The sequence below is a fragment of the Ambystoma mexicanum genome, chromosome 4p, assembly GCF_040938575.1.
Source record: "Ambystoma mexicanum isolate Mex_15411 chromosome 4p, UKY_AmexF1_1, whole genome shotgun sequence".
In the NCBI taxonomy this organism is placed as follows: domain Eukaryota; kingdom Metazoa; phylum Chordata; class Amphibia; order Caudata; family Ambystomatidae; genus Ambystoma; species Ambystoma mexicanum.
In genome coordinates this window covers 256,398,483-256,417,225 of record NC_090927.1, presented here as the reverse complement: position 1 = coordinate 256,417,225, position 18,743 = coordinate 256,398,483, and the positions used below count along the sequence as shown (strand labels likewise).

The following is an 18,743-nucleotide window of genomic DNA, read 5'->3' as shown; positions in this document are numbered from 1 at the left end:
GATGGTAACAACACTCCACTGTCTTAACCACGCATACACATCTACACTTCGGAGCACTCGCCAGGTGTGGTTATTCCGAGCGGGGTCGTCTACGATTTCCCCCCCGGTCCCGGTAGGTCTGCCTCAGCCACCTACGCGAGACCCCGCACTTGCTCCACTGTCCACATTCTCTAGTGCCTATCCCACCCAGGAGGTGGGCACTTCACCCACCATCCGGACAGCCGGGTGTGGAACAATGTGGTGTTTATGCGTTCTAATGTTTGTTATACCGCTTGATACTCCATGTCTGTCTTAGTTCCACCTCACGGCAGCAGCGCACCCTACTGCGATTGCAAGGTTTAAGTTTATTACATTGATGTTGGGTACTGGCCACGGTTGGGCCACTAGCGTACTGGACACACGTTGGGAATCCACCGCTGACTCACAGTTATTGGGGGGTTATGGTATGGAAGGGAGGGGGTTGGACGGGCACATCACCTATGAAGATGGGGTGGTGCGGGTGGGGGGAGGGTATGAGTTGTGAATTGTTATTGGAAACGGCAGAGGCAGCTTTGTATGCTACACTACATCAGGGCACTGGCAGGGTGGTGGCTCACATGGTAAATATGTTCAGCGACAACAATGCTGGGATGTACCTTAGACCCCTAGAATGCCTACCATAGTAATGTCCTGGAACATCCGGGGCCTGAGCAACTACACTAAATCTCGAAAGTCATGGCCTACGCCAACAGACATGGATGCAAGATCCTATTGCTGCAGGAGAGGCACGCTATGGGCCCCCTCACAAAGTGTATGGCACCATCCTGGGGCCCCAATACATATTTCACTTTATACTCTACGCGGGCCAGGGGGGTCCTGACGATGATTCATAAGTCACTCAAGTTTGTACTACACAGAAGTTACATTGATGTGGAGGGGAGGTATATCATACTACATTGTACGATATCCAATAGGGAGTACCTTCTGGTGAACACCTACGGCCCTAATGTGGACTCGCCCGACTTTATAGATCTGGTGGCGTCCATTCTGCTGGGCTACGTGGGCGTACAGATTATTTGGGGGCGGGGGGATATGAATTTCATACTGGCTCGGCCCTAGAATTTTTGCAATATTATAGACTCCGTGCGGCCTTCCGCGCCACCTGGCCTGACTTCCCCAAGGAGCCCCCGGAGTCCTCCGGGATTGCATACATTGACAATGCGGGTGGCACCCGAGGGGTGATCTCCTCACTGTATAAGATACTACTACTGGCTACCCCACTCCAACCTTCTGGAGTTCGGGACAACTGGGCGACTGAGCTGGAACTCACGGATCATGTGTGGGGAAGAATGTGTTCACACACTAGCAGAGTTTCCCTTAATTTTCGCTATCGCACCATCCAATACAAGCTGCTTAACAGGTTGTACTATACTCCATACAAGATCGCCAGGTTTGTTCGAACCAGCTCGCGGACGTGTCCCCGCTGTAAAGCGGAGGGTGCCTGCCATCTACATATGTTCTGGGAGTGTCCGGGGCTTGTGGAATTCTGGGGTAAGATCCTGGCGACACTGACTGAGATCTGCGACACTCCTATTGACCCAGACCCAATGGGAGTTCTGTTTGGAGTGTGGTCAACGGATGGGGCTAAATCCATGGCCAAATTCTTAAATGTGGGCTGTATTGTGGCTAAAAAATGTATTCTGCAGAACTGGAAGAGCTCCTCTCCCCCCTCATTCCAGAAATGGCTGAACCTACTTACTTGGTCCCGCAATTGTGAGGAGGAGCATATAGCCATGATCCCAGTGCGTTCTCGCCCCAAGAACATTTGGACTGCCTTCAACACTACCTCCATGGCTTGGACGATGACTCCTCTGCGGGGGGAGTCCCCCCCAAGCCCCGCTTTGATGACTTGCATTATCTTGATATACTGTGTTGCCACTACTTTATTTTTTTCGTTATTCCACTACTGCTGTGGTACAGCTGTTCTGATGAATATAATGTGATTATTGCTGCCTATTGTGATGTAAGTGTATGCTGTTTGCCTCTGCCAACAAAAATAAAAATGTAAAAAAATAAAAAATTTAAAAAAGAAATCGCCCAATTCAAAATTGCGTGCTACTTTACACAATTCAACAATTTCTAGTTTAGTTTTAATATGAATCATTTATTGTGATATTGATTTTTGTTGCTAAGCACAAGATAGTTTAGTCTCTGGGGGAGGGATGGAAACTTAAGTCCCTATCTGGGGCTGTCCTGTCCCTTAAGGGGGGAGGGGTGGAGGGGGGGAGTCCCCTCCACAGGGAACCCGCTAACCCTGACCCCTAAGTGGTGTTAAGTGTAGCCGGCTCACTGCCCTAGTCACAAAGGGGGTGGCTCTCCCTTGGGGAGAGATGACTATCTGCTTGAATTCGTCACAGCATATGGAAAGCTTTGGCAGGATGCAGTAATACCCTGGAATATATCTAAAGCATGATATCCCGAGGCAATGGGAGTTATCAATGACTTCTCTACATGAAGTGCCATTTAAGCTACCTTCATTCAATTTGTTCAACAGGCTGAATTTAAATATTGGTTCATAACTGATCATGATGTAATTTCTTTGGTAAACACCCTAAATTGATCCAAACAACCAATCTACATACATCAAGTGGAATGAGATCTATCGATGGAATATATTTTCTTTCTCGTGGTAAATTTTATAGAAGAATGACCCTAATTGAATCAAGGAATAAAGTAGTTCTCAAAAATTGATTAGCAGAGTTAATTTAAAAAAAAATGGGATTAGCAAACAGACCCATTTGATTAGCAATTTTGTACTAGTATGGTTTATGTCACCAGAGGTTGTTTGTAGCGAAGACCTGAAATGAGCAACAATACAGCTGTTTTGCGTATCTCTGAAATAAGACATTAGCGAGAGGAGTTAGACCGTGCAAATTCTTTAAAATTCAGCTAGACCTGCAGGTCAGGTAACTTAGTTTTATTCAGCCTAAGAGAAATGCACTCAGTCCATAGCAACGGAAGACGACACATTTAAAATGTGATTTCTGTAAAATGGTGTATGTCACCACAAACCCACAATGTTTGTCACACTGGTATAAACCAGAGCCCAGCAATATACAGTGAAACTTTTATTTGACATTTACTGCAAACAAAGTAAATGTTAAATAAAAGTTTCATACATCTTTTGCAAATGCTACTTGCCCTTTATAAAATCTAAATGACTGCGCAAATTGGCGAAAAGACTAACAATAGTGGAGTGTCTGTAAAAGGTTAGCTCATGAATGGACACAAATAGATATGATAAAAAAGGCTCTAAAAACAGTTGGGCCAGCTGTCTCCTGCAGGTGGCAATATATAATACAATCATAATCATAAAGCAAAGCGAGCTTTGAAGGCTAACTACAGTGCTTGGTATTGCAGTCGATTTGTAGATGTACAGACTTGATGGAACTATTGAGCACCACTGTGTGGAAGCACCTAGTTCGCTTTGTGTATTCATTATGTAGGAGGAAAGAAAGACTAAGCAGAGTGGATTGCGTAGCAGGCATAGATCTGGGAACCTAGGTGGAATATTGTAATTTGTCGTCATCTCCCTTTTAGGGTACCTGATATAAATAAACAGGGTGATAATAGAGAATGTCAAGAATATTAATTTATTTATTGGATATTTGTAAGGCGCCTATACAACAAATGGTGTTTCAAGGTGCTACATGACGAAAAATGGTGGGGTGTGAGGAGGGGAGAAAGATAACAATAACGGTCCCACTAGGCCTTGTGACATTCGGACCGTGCAAGTGCAGTAATAAAAAGTGAGAGTGGTGGGGGGGGGGGTCTTACTGCTGGTGTGCTGGTGTGCATGAAATGTGAAGTGGTAAGGTGGGAAGGGAAATGCAGGGTAAAGAAGAGAGAGCAAGTGTAGGGGAGGGTGGAGGAGGAGGGGAAAGAGGGCCTCAGGATCTAGGCGAGTGCTAAGGGGCATCCAGGAGGACAAGTGCCAGGGATTGCATGAGGTGCAGGGTGGGGGGTCCACATGCTAAGTGCGAGGAGGGGGGGTGGACTGGGCAGGGAGGGGCTGTTGTCCGGTAGAACTCAGTGGGAACTAGGCAGCCAGACACTGCGGCAGACAGGGGTGTTAACAGGGGAGTGGGAGAGGGAAGGAAGAAGAGAAAAGGAGGGTCTTGAGGAGCTTCGGGAACTTAAGAAGACCGGCTCAAGCCTGAGAGGGGCAGGGAGACCATTCCAGAGGGAGGCTCCTGCAGAGAAGAGCGATCTACCCCCCACTCTCTGCTTAGAGAAGAGTCATCTGCAGAGAGTTGGAGCTAGAAGACCAAAGGGCTCTAGCAGGGAGGTCTTTAGGGAGAGAGTTGGGTTTAGCAGGGTCCCAGGCCCAAGAAAGCCTTGTGGATGATGCAGAGGGTCTTGAACTTGATCCTACCAGCAACCTGGAGTCAGTGGAGAGATGCAGTCCCTGGGCTTGAGGCCAAGGATGAGTCTCACAGTCCTATTCTGGATTAGTTGAAGGGGGGGGGGGGAGAAGGGAGGATAAAGTAAGATTGAGAAATAGGCTGTTGCAGTAGTCCAGCCTAGAGAGGACCAGAGGTCTGGAGACAATGAGTATGGGTTTGCTTATGGGTTGAGCACCAGTTGCAAGATGTGTGCAACCTGCAGGTTACAGAACTAGGTTTGCCAGAAAAAGCATTTTATCATGTACATTTTCAATACGATGCATCTTCCCCAAACAAAATGAAATAGAGTTGACACTATGTAATTTAGATACACTAAGCTAAACTTTACTGTAAAGCTTGGAGATTATACAGAACCAAGAAGTAACTCCAACTACCAACTTAGCGATAAGAAAAACTTGTATGTTAAATCATGCAGCAGACTAGCCCCGAAGACCATGCCTAATACATTGCCCTATATATCGCACACCCCCTTCTAACGTGAAAATTGCTACTCAACCACCAAAACTTGATCATAATAACCTTAAGGATTTAAAGAGTCTCTGTACCATAACTGGATCGCTAATTAACGCAAGATCCCCTGTGGCACACGCCACCGAAATAGCAGACTTACTTTCCACAGATAACCTGGACTTCCTTGCAGTCACAGAATCCTGGCTACAGGATGCCTCAGGCCCTGCCATTTCTCTAGCTATCCCTGAGAACTACCAAATATTCAGAACAGACCTTCCCAACTCTAGAGGAGGGGGCCTATCCATCATAGCCAAAACTAACCTAGCTATGAGACTCCTACCCCCTCCACCAGTCTAAACCTGCAAGCTACTTATGGCCAAAATGCCCATCTCTAACCAACAGACTCCAACCATCTTTCTGATAGATAGACCACCAGGCCCTACTGACACCTTCAAAGAGGACGCGTCTAGCCTATTAGCTAACAACGCTAAAGATTCATCACAATTACTAATCCTAGGAGATTTCAACCTGGGTTTTAATGATCCAGAGGATAAACATGCCCATGCATTGGCCTCAACTTTATCAGACTACAGACTCTCCCAAAAGGTCCTTGCACCAACTCACATCAAAGGGAGGACTCTTGACTGGGTGGCCCACTTGAATTGTGAGACTAAGATCACTAAAGTTACCCAGCCCTGGACTGACCACAATTAGATTGACTTCTCGCTAACACTAGACAAACAAGTAGCAAAAGACACCATCATGGCTCCACCTCTCCCAACTAGAAGAAAAATATTACGACTGATAAGTTACCCCCCCTTATCCTACCAGCCTTGAACTCTCTCCATACCAATACCGACCCCACCTTTTTTGTTGAAGTGTTCAACACCACTATGGCTAAAGCTCTTGACGATCTTGCTCCGCTTAAATTGCGCAAAAGCAAACAACGGGCACACCTTAACACATGGTTCACTCCCCACCTTAAAGACATTAGACTACAGAAAAGGAAACAAGAAACCCTATGGCGCCACAAACCATCTGAGAAAAACAGGACACTATCATCTAATTTTGCTAATAATTACAAAAAAGATATAATCTGAACTAAAAAAAAGACCTCTACAACGCAAGAATTTCCAATGCCAGCTCTAACACCAAGGAACTCTTCCTGATCCTCTGGGAACTGGAACCACCCAGTCCTCCCCAGACACTGTACCCAAGGATAAACTATGGTGCACCAGCGTTCAGAATGCGCCATCTAATAAAATATCCACACTCCTATCTAAGATGGCCAATAAAAAAGCTTTGCTTCAACACACTGTACCCTACCTAACCCTTCTCATTGTCCTGTACCGTTCAGTTTCACTAAAGTCTCTATCCTGGATACAGAAAAAAACATCCCATCATTGAAACCATCCAATTGCCAAGGTGATAACTGTCCTGCACAAATTATTAAAAATGCAGCAAGAGACTTAACACCTTTTATCACCAAATTGATCAATGCCTTTCTCCAATAACATCGTCCCAGATACCCTAAAACAATCTTGGGTAGTACCGCTATTAAAAAAAAAAAAAACCTTGGACCCTTCTATTCCCACCAACTATAGGGCTATCATTACAGTGCGCTTCCTCCTCAAAAATATTGATAGAATTGCATATCTGCAAATTCAGAATTACTTGGAAACTAACCTCCTCCTTGGTTCACGCCAAACCGGTTTCAGGTCGAAGCATGGTACGGAAACGGCTTTCATCGACCTGAAAACGTAAATTGATGAACTTAAGGAACAAGGGAAAACTGCCATGCTACTCCTTTTGGACTTGTCAGCAGCCTTCGACTTGGTGGACCATGGAGTTCTATGTAAACACGTAGCAACGGCAGCCCACTTTCCCACTGGTGCCATAGCATGGGTTCAGTCCTCCATCGATAAAAGTACAATGCCAGTTTTCTCTCCCTCGGCATCTGCTGACCCTATCCAACTCAGATGAGGCGTTCCAGAGGGCTCCTGTGTATCGGCAACGATATATAACGTATTTACCAAGCCCCTATTTGACAAATTGGGCAGATTGGGTGTCATTTACACACATTATGCAGATGCCACTAAGATCCTCATACCCCTTCCGGGCAATTTTGACAAAGACACGGCCTTGGTAAATAAAATATACCTCTCATTCAGGCATGGATGGCATCTGATGGCCTCTGCCTGAATGACGATAAAACAGAAATCCTGATCCTTGGGTCTACCTCGAGCTTAAAAAAAACTGAACCCCAACTACTCCGCCTTCAGCATTGATGGTAATACTATCACGGTATCTAAGGAGGTCCAAACCTTAGGATTCTACCTTGACTCCACCCTTACATTAAAGAAACAGGTGAACTCCATGGCATCATCTACAACCTACATCTGCAAAATCATTAGAGCCTGTAGGCCATTCTTATCTGAAAGCAGTTGTATTACCCTTGCCAACGCCCTCATAATGTCAAAACTGAATTACTGCAATGGCTTATATTTAGGAGCCAACAAGTATATCATAGATAAAATACAAATCCTACAAAATAACGTTCTCAGAACTGTCCTGAACATCCCTAAAAGAGAACATATCTCAAAAATCAGAAGGGAACACCACTGGCTAAAGATCAACAGAATTTTATTTAAAACCATCTATTTGACCTATAAATGCCTGAATAACTCAGCCCAACCTTACCTAACAGAGAATGGTTAGGAGAACCTCTACACGACTCACCAGAACAGCTAATGCCTTCTGCCTTGAGATACCCCGATTCAAGCTTATGAAATCTGGAGGCAAGAGCTTCCCAGTGAAAGCGGCCTCATCCTGGAATGCCCTACCCCTAGCACTTAGAGCTGAACAAACTTACCTGAGCTTTAGGCGCAATGCTTTGAACTGGTTGCGCTCTAATGACATATGACCTAGCTACGACCCATCAGTATTGTATGTACCTGTATAGAATCTATGGCCCATCAGTATTGTATTGAACTATGTAGAATTACGTTAACGTTTCATCCTACATGTTTTGCTCAGTATTTGTCTGTCATTTTAACTATGTCATTGTGTAACCATACCCTATGTATCAAGCTTTAAGTTTTCTTATACTATGGGCCTCATCATGAGTTGGGAGGTAACGCCGGCGCTATTAGCGCCAGCGTTAATAGCCCTACCGCCGATCCCCCCGGCGCTAATAGCGCCGGATCAGGGGTTCGTCGGAACGGGTATTGCCCATTCCCCATTGAGCCCATTCGGGAATTCCCCATTCCCCATTGGGCTCAATGGGGAAATTTCGTGCTCATACCGCCGGCGGATTTCCCGCCGGCTGTAAGAGCGCGAAATTTCGGCGATTTCCCCCCAGCTTAGAGCTGGGGAGAAATCCACCAAGGCCATGATCTGGCGGACCCTTAAATGTGGCAGGGAAAAAGGGAAAGAGAGCTGTGCTTTCATTGAAGAGGGCAACCTTAAAATAGCTAACTTTGCTACACAAGTGTCCATTTGATAAGCAAACCTACAGAATTGCATAGCAAATTGTTAAGCGACACTGCTTATTTTATGCTTTGTTGAATACTCCTTCAATCTAAATTAAAAATACCACACCCACAATATGGGAAAAAACAAGTTGTGTTAATGTGAATATTAAATTGTATTTAAAATAATAAGAAATGTAAATGTCAGAAAATCTTGAATACAATTCTCCACTAAGTTTCTAAAGTCTTTAACTTCTGTTTCTTCAGGAAGATTAAACTTTTCTGAGATTGTACTGCACACTGTGATTTTCAAACAGGGTATTCTTTAAAGTGTTAATTTGTACACAAACAGTATTTAAAACCTCAATATCCTTCCTGCAATGGTTTACTTTAATGTCACTTTCGAACACAGACACAGTGAGATTGGAGAATTCAGTCTTTAAAATCTGCATGTCAGACTGGATGCTCTTTGAATTTAATCAAATAGTATTTTCTGGTTCGAAAGTGTCAATAGAAGACACATTTGAACGTGGATGCTTGGACTTAGCTGGAGCAGGAGAAGAACCAGAGGATTATCTCTTATAACAATGGGTTGGTTTAATATCATTGGGGTAGCCACAGCAAACTTTGATCCACAAATAAATCGGTCTGGAAATTAATTTGAATGGGTAGAATCTGACAGGTGTAAAATTGCAAGCATAAAGCTACTGCTTACACATAGCACTTTAAGTCATGGACAAGACGTAAATCAACCTATCTAAGTTCAAAGTTAGATTCGGGGCACAGAGCTCCACAAAAGTGTATAGCTACTTGGAAGGCTATTATGAACTGCAACTGAATAACTGGAGAAGAAAATGGAACAAACCCATACAACCATTACAAAATGGTTTTGAGCAATTGTATTTCCTCCTCGATTTAGTTAATGTTAAAGGTATTTATATATAGCACACTGTAACCAACGTAGGTCTCCAGGCGCTCAGGCGGATCTGTAAACAAAGAGGTGGGGTTGGGTTGGGTTAGTGGGTGAAGAGGGCGTAGGAAAGTGAGTGGTGGTGTCCTGTTGGCAGCTTCAGTTTGGTTTTCATTGTGCGCTGAGCTTGGGTGTGAATATATAGTGAAAGATCTGGATAAGAAAGTCAGTGATATTCATTACGAAAGGAATACTTAGCAATATTTATGTCAAGGATCAATGCCATGCGGTTTAGGAGAAGCAATCGTGCATGAGGAGTACAAGATTCTAATTTCGCCTCCAGATATGCTGCCCTTCATAAAAGACTCAGCATTAAAAGCAAGCTTTGCCCAAGTAAACCAAGTTTCAAATATTAAAAATAGCAGATACATTATTAGACTTCAAAAATGGTATCACTGGCAATACTGGAATACACCCCTTTAAAAAGAACAATCAGGAAATGAAAGCAACAACCTTTATTAATATAAAATAATAATTGTAAAGAGTAAAATCCTCAAATAAACTGCTGCAGAAATATATACTGTTCTGTTTTGGGAATGTATACTGTGGAATGCTGCCATGTGCATGGTCTCCAGGCACTCTGGCAGATCTGAAAGAGAGGGCAGTGGGTTAGGTTAATGGAGAGAGGAGAAATGCAAGGAAACTCCTCCTTTTGTGTTTAAGCGGCCAGGCGGAAGTACCCGAGTATTGCATGCAGATCCGTTTCTAGGAGTCCTGTGTCAAGAGCATCGCAGCAATTGCGTCCATCAGGTAGAATTGGGTGCACTGGCTAGGACGCCGATATGAAGGTTGATTGCAGGGTGCAGCATTTGTTTGATGTGAGGGTTAGTGAATTGCTGTGTTTGATTGGCTTAGTTGGTATGTGTATAGTGTGTTTAAGCGCACAGCTTATCTATCTCCACAGAAGCCTCGACTGAAACGGTTACTTCGTTGTCAAATCTGTGCTGACAAAATAGAAAATGGCACTCGGAGCAGTGTTGCAGAGTATCCCGACAGCAAACCTCTTTCGTTAATCTTGAGCCACCATTATTTTTGCATATCTAGGATAGCCATCCCTTATCCAACAGATAAAAATGGGATTTCAGAGGTTAAGCCAAGTGCTCATATGATGTAACATGTTCGATCAGCTCTGAAATCTTCACAAAAATAATTTTCAATAATCTTCTCATGCTAAGGATTCATCAGACTGTAACCATGACAATTTGGCCAGGGTAGCGACTTCAGATTTTTTTCCTGATACAAGTATCACAGGTCACCTAAAGAGGAAAAAACAGTGACACTGGGGAGCTAGGTACCTGAACTCTAGGTGAGAGCGGCCATTTACGGCTGCAAGCTAGAATGCCCACATTCAAGGCATCCTGTTTAAAAGCAAGACTACAGCATGTTTCTGTGATTAACAGTATTTCCATGAACCTATTGACCAGCAGGTTTCACAATATTTTAATATAAATGTCAAAAGGTATCATTAGTAGATCAAAAACAGAATTATTCAAAAATGTTAGACTAAATGTGTTAGCTACTGGCACTAGTCTTTCACCAAATAATGTTTTTATATAGCAACAAGGCAAGTCTTATGTGTAGGCCCATTTACTACAAAATGATTGCACGTTGTAGTCATACAGCAGAAAAACAAAAAGGTAGGCAAGATATACAATCAGCTTTCAGCAAACCTTAACAGATTACACAAAATAAACAGCCGTGTAACTTCAGCTGACAGGAGAAGTATTTGCACTTTAATCTTAATACACCATAACACTTTTTTTTGTTTTTACCTGGGGTGGTATAACACCTCCACACATTACAAGAATATCGGGACGTCCAAGACCCCGCAGCTCTTTTAGAAGTTCGGGTACCAGCGTTTTGTGGCCTGCAGCCAGAGTACTCACACCTACACAATGAACATCAGCATCGACAGCTTGCTGTGCAACTTCTCGTGGTGTCTGTAAAAGTGAAACAGGCAATGTCAAGCAATGTCAGAGCTAAGGTGACTACACAATCGTGTTTTATGGTATGTATCTTAAAAAACAAAAGCTACATCATTTCCCAAAAGATCATGCCCCTGACAGTACCCAGATGGCATGTCCTGCGGTCAAGCTATATAGGTAACACCCAGCGTAAAACAATACTTTTCTGCCTAACTCACACATCATACCCTGCCTCCAAGTTCTATAAAAGTACTACACAACAAACCTACACTCAAATTCAGGATAAAATCGTTCCCTGGTCTTTTCTCCGTTTGCAGTATATCCGCATGCAAGAAATGTTTGCATCCGAGTCTGTTCTGTTTGCTGAACGACCATCATTCAGGAATTGTTGCAGGTGACTTTAGAGTTTGAACAGAAAGAGTCAGGTCACGTCAAGTATTGTAATATGCATATTGCCGCAAGCTTTGCTAGTCAGCTGTGGTCACTTTACATACAGAAAAATGGCAGGTGAATTTCATTTTTAATTTGTGTTGTTGGTTTAACATTAATTACTTGCTTTTTCAATCTCAAGTATTGTTCTGACCTCCTACCATTGAATAGAAAACATTACAATAAATTTAAAAAATGTGTTACGGGAGCAGTGGTCCTGGATTTGTCGATCAAATTGAAATGTCACATCGACAAGGTCTTTAGTAACAAGAGCATGTTGCAAGTGCACCTCAGCATCCTGAATTTCGCCCTGGAGTCTGTGTTGAAAAAATGTCATGAAAGTGTTATCGGACTAGTGGAGCTCCGTAACACATTTCTGAGGCTGTGTAAGATAGGAAAGCAAATCCGGGCGCCCTGTTTCAGAGTTAGCCATTACACGCTGCTTGCCCGAGAGAAGGGACGTTAGATAACATTTTCTTAAATGAAGCACTCTGCAAATTCGATATAATCCCTAAGAATGGGATCATCTCAATTGAGTAATTTGGTAGCCCAGGTTAATGTATCACTACCAAAGTCTGCAACAATTAATATATTCTTGGAAGGGGCTTTTGGAAATTGGGATGGTTTAATGAGGGAATGCAGTCACCCTGGCAGTGTTCATACTTATGTTGATTGCCATTGAAGCGTTCGGGAATGGCAATGTATATGCTGCATCTCTGTGTTGGTTTGAAGTAGGGCAACGAGGAGGATGGGGAACCAGCTTTAGAACCCTTTGGTTTATCTACCTTTTCCTGCAAAAGCACGACTAGTTCATGAACTGCAACAATTTCTGAATCAACTGTTGCAACCTCTGTTGCCCCATCTGGCTAGTTAATTGCTGGAGCACAGAAAGAAGGTCCATTAGTTTGGATGTAGGATGATGGTGGCCTCGTATACTTCCAGGCTTTGGACTCTAGTACAGGAATCATTGGGCTGGCACCCACCCTCTCAACTCTCAAACATTCTCTTCATGAGATGAGGTGCATTGGAAAAGAAAATGGGCTGAGACCATGTGGGCAAGACATGAGTGGTTGCATTTCCCTCAAGCAGGTGGCATAGAGGCAGGAAAGGTAGCAAAGAATAGCTGCGCAGTGGAACGCCTGTGGAGCTGAAAGTGAAGTTACAGTAATCGGAACCAAGAGTTATCCTGTGCCCTCCTCAATGCCCAGGTACTCGGCGACAGACCCCCAAACTCACCAATGTGGACAGACTTGAGGATGGCCAACACTGGAGGTACTCTGACCATGAGTAGGCAGGAATTGATAGATAATGGGAGGAGTTGGTTGTAGAATCAGCCGACATTAGTCACAGATATTAGTCGCAGACTTGCACAACAGACTGGGACTCTCGCAGCAGCAAACGGGACACCAATAACAAACCATGTTTAGAGGCAAAGGGCTTGGGCACAGAGGCAGTATTTTGGTAGACTGATCTCCACAGGTGAGCTGCAACTTCGGATGAAAACTGAGCAGGAACAAAGGTTAACTCTTGTGGTGCCTAATGAGCACCTGAGGCCTCCGGAGTTGTCTGTGCGAGAAGCTGTGCTGATTCCTGACACAAAGTCACTGCCACAGATTCTGATCCAGGGGGTTACCCATCCTCAATTCGTTGAATCAATAACAATACTCACTTGATGCAACCAATCCTGTTAAGTCAAACCTTTGACCGAATTGGTCTTAAGCCAACCAAGCCAACAAATTGGCTATTCAAATTGCTCCTGTTCAGGCATGGCAAAGATGTCACCCAAAAAGGAGCAGTCATGGCAAAGATGGCATCCAAGCAGGAGCAGTATCCGTTTGCTCCTCTATGAAGATGATCCCGACAAACACATGCAAAGCTGTCAATAGGCGCAAACATAATTGACAGGGTGGAGTCCATAAGAGCCCATTAGAGCACAGGGGATGCTGCTGACAAGGGTTGGGACTAAAACTTTGGTAATGGCGACGGCTCCCAACACATTACCGATCCCCAGTGAGTACCTCTCCCTTTCTATGGCATACATGTCAAGGATACCTGCAGAGATGTTATGCTAAGCAGAGCCAGAGTCCCTGCTGGGACAAGGTGCGCTGGTGGCTCGAGAGCTGGTGGTGCGTCCCCAGCAGAGTTGTGCCGAGTCCCTGGCATTTAAGGCTGCGTTTCAAAGCGGCAGACAGTCCCAGAGTCGCATGGGCTGATGCGCAACCGGAGGCGTGTCCCTCCGCTATGGACAGTCACTAGTGTGCGGGCCTGGAATGGAAGGGCATAGTTCCCCACGCTCCAGGATTGCACAATGAAATGTGAGGCGGCCTGGATCGTTCTACGGGCTAACCCTTGGCCTACACTGAATAGACCTTTTTTCAGCAGCGGATTTGGTTATATAGGTCTGATCTGCATCCAATGTGAGCACCTCCTCCCCTCCCAAGTCCCTACATGGGGATCATCACAACCAAATTCATGAAAAAGGGCAAAGCAGGGAATTGTGTTGTGACTTGCCTTCCCTTTCCTACTGTGCTCAGTATGTATGTGATGCCATGAGTGCCTGGGTGTGGAATGTTGGGTGAATGTTTTCTGCTGGGTGTTCTCTCGATGACAGTTGATGAGGCTGGCTTGAGGAGAGATTGGCCGGTGGATGTGTCCTAGAGCACCTGTCTTGGTAATCTGTAACTGAAGTTTGTAACCTGCAACCAAGTTAAGAAGATTTCCTTTTATACCAGAGTCTACTGTGCCATCTGTGAAGGGAACCACTTTTCATAACATTTCCAAAAATATTCAGAAACTGTGGGGCAAAAGAAGGCAAAGATCCATGTAGCAGAGAACATTCTACAATATTGTCTGTGGCAGGAGAGGCACACAGAAGTCTTGGAGCTGAAGGAAGTGCAGACAAAGCATACCACTGTGGCATCCTTAACTGTGCTAAGGGACGACCTCAAGTTTTGCTCCGACTTGTTCTCGCCTATTGCTGATAATAAAAAGGATATTGCATCACTCTGGGATTGAGAGGACAAGACTGAAAAATGACCCGCCGTTCCTCCAAGAACTAACTGACGTCAGCAACACTTCTGTGTGCACAATTCAAGCCACCTTACAAGAACTGCAAACCAAATACGATGACCTCAAGAACAGGTCACGCTGCAAAACAATTTGCATGAAATATCTTAAGGATGGCTCCGAGCAACAAGATTCAAAGGGTTGAACCAAATCCCTATTTTCAGCTATTCTGGATGAAGAATCCGATGTGAGCATAAAATGGGCAGCACAAACACAATCTGGAGAGCTTGTGATGAACGAGGAGCCACACCACTAGATTTTGTAATGTTGCTCCTCGAGTTTGCACTCAAAGAGAAAATCATAGCTCTGGCCAGGAAGAAAGGGAATATACACTTCCTTGACAGTTGGGTTCAACAGGTTGCCTGATTACCTTGTTGTGCAGTCAATCCAATCATAGATCATCTAAATCAACACATAATTCAGGGCAGGTTGCCCTTTCATTTTGGGTCTCCAATGCAGACTCAACAACAGAGTGGTGGAGGTGTGGTCATTGGAGGACGACAAGAGTGTGCTGAATCTGCCTCAATTGTGAGAGGGGGGAGTGGGGCATTCCAACAAAGAACCAGATGTTGAACCATGAAGTCCATGAAATGGCAGGATCCACAAAATAGAAGAGAACGGATAAGAGTAGTCACCCACCAACATGAGTAGGAAGCCAGAGACATTTGATATACAAGGCCCCCAGATAGAGGGTTAGGGGATCATACTTTGGGAAATGGGGCTGAGGTTGTTCCCTCGTTCTCTCTATTCTAAGCATCAGCGAGACACTTGGATGGAATGATGGTAGGAATTTCTGGCTCAATCCTTTCCATGTAGTGTGAGGAACAAGTTACTTACCTGGGAATCCTCGGTATAGAAACAAATCAGTATCAGTTTCGTTTCTGATCTGTCTTTCTTAGTAGTAACCAACCACTGGTCTCTGGGTCATACTGCCCCCAGCCAATGACTGCTCTCTCCCTAAGCCCAGCCTCTGGCAGCCATCCTTAGATTTGGTAGCACGTAAAGTGGCAGTATGACCAAGTGAAGAGCCGCAGAGGGGTAGGTGGAAGGGTTTGCATGTGAATCCATGCCAGACCCATGCTGGAGAACAACAGTTACAGGCAAGTAACTTGTTCCTTCTCCAGCATGGGGTCTGGCATGGATTCACGTGCTCATGAATAAGAGAATACATAGCAGTACACGCATGCACAACCACAGGAGGTGGCAACAGGCTCAACATTAAGCATCTCTTACCTCCTCACCAGGCTCAAATTAAGCGAACAGGTTGCGCAGCACTGCTTGGCCGACCTTGGACTCCTCCCTGGAGTCACGATCGATGCAGTAGAATCTTGTGAAGGTGTGCGTCGACCTCCACGTCGCAGCCTTGCAGATGTCCAGCAGGGGCACACCAGACAGGAACGCTCTGGTAGCAGCGATCGCTCTGGTCGAATGGGCTCTCGGACGGCCGGGCAGCGGTCAGTTTGCCAACCGGTGACAGTGCATGATGCAGCCGGAGAGCCATCTGGAAATGGAAGTCTTCGAGAGAGCCTTCCCTTCATTCACAGTCCCAAAGTTCACAAACAGCTGTGATGTCTTCCGAAAACTCTTCGTGCGGTTCACGTAGAACTTCAGCGCTCTAGCTACATCCAGCGAGTGCAAAGTCCTTTCAGCCGGCAACGAAGGAGATGGAAGAAAACTGGCAACACCAAGGGTTCGTTGAGGTGGAAGTCCGACGGCACCTTGGGCATGAAGGAGGGTGCGTCCTCAGCACCACCCTCGTGTCGTGGAACGTCAAGTATGGCGGCTTGCAAGACAGGGCCTGGATCTCTCCCACTCGTCGTGCGGAGGTGATGGCCACGAGAAACGCTATCTTCCACGACAAAAACTTCAACGGTGCTGAATGCATAGGCTCAAATGGGGGCCCCCAGGAGCCTGCTCAGCACCACGTTGAGCTCCCGGGCATGGGCAGGGGCCTTCACCGGCGGGAATGATCGGAACAATCATTTCATAAATTCCTTCACCAGTCGATGAGACCACCAGGACGCCCGTCCCGTAGCTCTGGTGTATCGTGAGATGGCGGCCAGATGTATCTTGATGGAAGCGTGAGCTAGTCGAGCCTTGGCCAATAACAGTAGGTACGGCAATACTTGAGGGGCCGTAAACCGCAGAGGGTTAATCTGTGCACGGCACCAGACAGAGAACCTCTTCCATTTATGTCCGCAGCACTTGAGAGTAGAGGACGCCCTGGCCTTTGCAAGAACCTCTCTGCAGTCGGCCGGGATGTCGTACCCTCCAAACTCTAGTGCTGCAGGAGCCAGGCCTGCAAGTTCAGCGACTCCGGGTTCTGGTGAAGAATGGCGCCTCCTTCTCTGGAGAGAAGATCTGCGTCCGTCGGCAGCTTGACTGGTGTGGACGATGACAAGTCCAGATGGTCCGGGAACCAGATCTGTCTTGGCCATGCCGGTGCGACAAGGATCATCCTGCACCGAGACCTCTTGAGCTGGAGCAGCAACGGCAGCGGAGGGAATGCATAAAGAAATAGGCCGTCCCAGGGGAACGAGAAAGCATCGCCCATGCTCCTCGGCTGGGGGAACCTGCTGGTGAACCTCCGGCACTTGGAATTCGTTGCCGTCGCGAAGAGCTCGATTTGGGGTTCGCCCCATCGTCGGAAGAGTCGATCCACTTGATCCTGGCGTAGTTCCCACTCGTGGCACGAGCACAGCTCTCTGCTGAGTGAGTCAGCGATCGTGTTTTTTATTCCTGCCAGATGAAGAGGCACCAGAAACATCCCTTGGGCGACGGCCCAGTGCCACAGATCCTGGGCTTCCTTGGATAGGGCAGGGGATCTGGTTCCACCCTGCTTCCGGTTGTAGAACATCGTGGTGGTGTTGTCGGTGAAGATCCTCACCACCTTGCCCTTGAGGGGCGGAAGAAAAGACCTGAGGGTCCAGAACACTGCGCAGAGCTCCAAGAAGTTGATGTGGAGTGACTTCTCCTCCGGGAGCCAAAGGCCACTCGCGTGAAGATCTCCGGATTGCACTCCCCAACCTTCCAGGGAGGCATCCGTCGTCACCGTCACCTGGTGAGCTGGGGTCTGAAAGTCCATGCCCGCCGATAGGTGAGAGCGGGTACCCCACCACGGGTCGCCTGACGGAACGTCTCGTTGAGAGGGATCCTGTCCTCGAAGCTGCCCCTCGACTGGACCCAGCGAGCGTCGAGGAACTCTTGCAAGGGGCGCATCCGAAGCCTGCAAAGGTGCACCAGATAAATGCAGGAGGACATCATCCCGAGGAGGGACTTGATAGATCTTACCCTGGCCATGTCCGTGGCCAGCAGATGCTGCACCTTGCCCAGAAGGGTCCTGGTCCTTTCCTCCGATGGCGAGGCCAGCCGCGCCACTGAGTCGAGCTTGGCTCCCAGAAACAGGGCGACTTGCGACAGAACCAGGTGGGATTTTGGAAAGTTGATGGAGAATCCCAGGTCCGTGAGCAGCTGGACGGTCTTCGCAGTGTGCTCCACGGCGAGCTCCCTTGTCCTTGCCCGGATGAGCCAGTCGTCCAGGTATGGGTAGATGTGGATCCCCTGTAGGTGCAGCCGCGCCGCCACCGGTGCGAGTGCTAGGCAGAAACCTGTGCAGTTCCCTCTGGGACCACAGCAAAAGATTTAGGACTACAGGTGTTTGGCAGTAAACCCACTTGGTAGCAGTCTGTACCACACAGATTCACTTGGTAGCTGTGGCTGAGCAGTCAGACTTCCCTCAAGAAGAGTTAGGCAGTATACAGAGTATTCACAATAGGTCAAGAGAACACAATAGAACAAGTAAACACTGACGAGGGCTTGGTGTAAAAGAGATATAATTATTTATTTAAAACCACATCTAGAAAAACACACAGGCACTAATAGTAAGCAATTCAAAAACCCGGTCACTAAAAGATATACACTCCCTTAAAAGAATATTAGACAAGTCTTAAGTAAAGCCCCACTTATTTTCAGACAGCGGTGAGCGCTT

At 46.1% G+C, this 18,743-nt stretch overlaps 1 protein-coding gene across 5 annotated transcripts in view; it reads right to left on the bottom strand.

The window, feature by feature from the left end:
- Positions 1 to 18,743, bottom strand: part of MMUT (methylmalonyl-CoA mutase) — a 641,762-nt gene that overhangs the window by 57,968 nt on the left and 565,051 nt on the right. For all 5 annotated transcript variants that reach the window (XM_069605779.1, XM_069605780.1, XM_069605782.1 and 2 more), the window contains one exon: positions 11,108 to 11,275. In XM_069605779.1, coding sequence (XP_069461880.1) covers positions 11,108 to 11,275 — 168 coding nt within the window. The remainder of the gene's footprint in view (positions 1 to 11,107; positions 11,276 to 18,743) is intronic.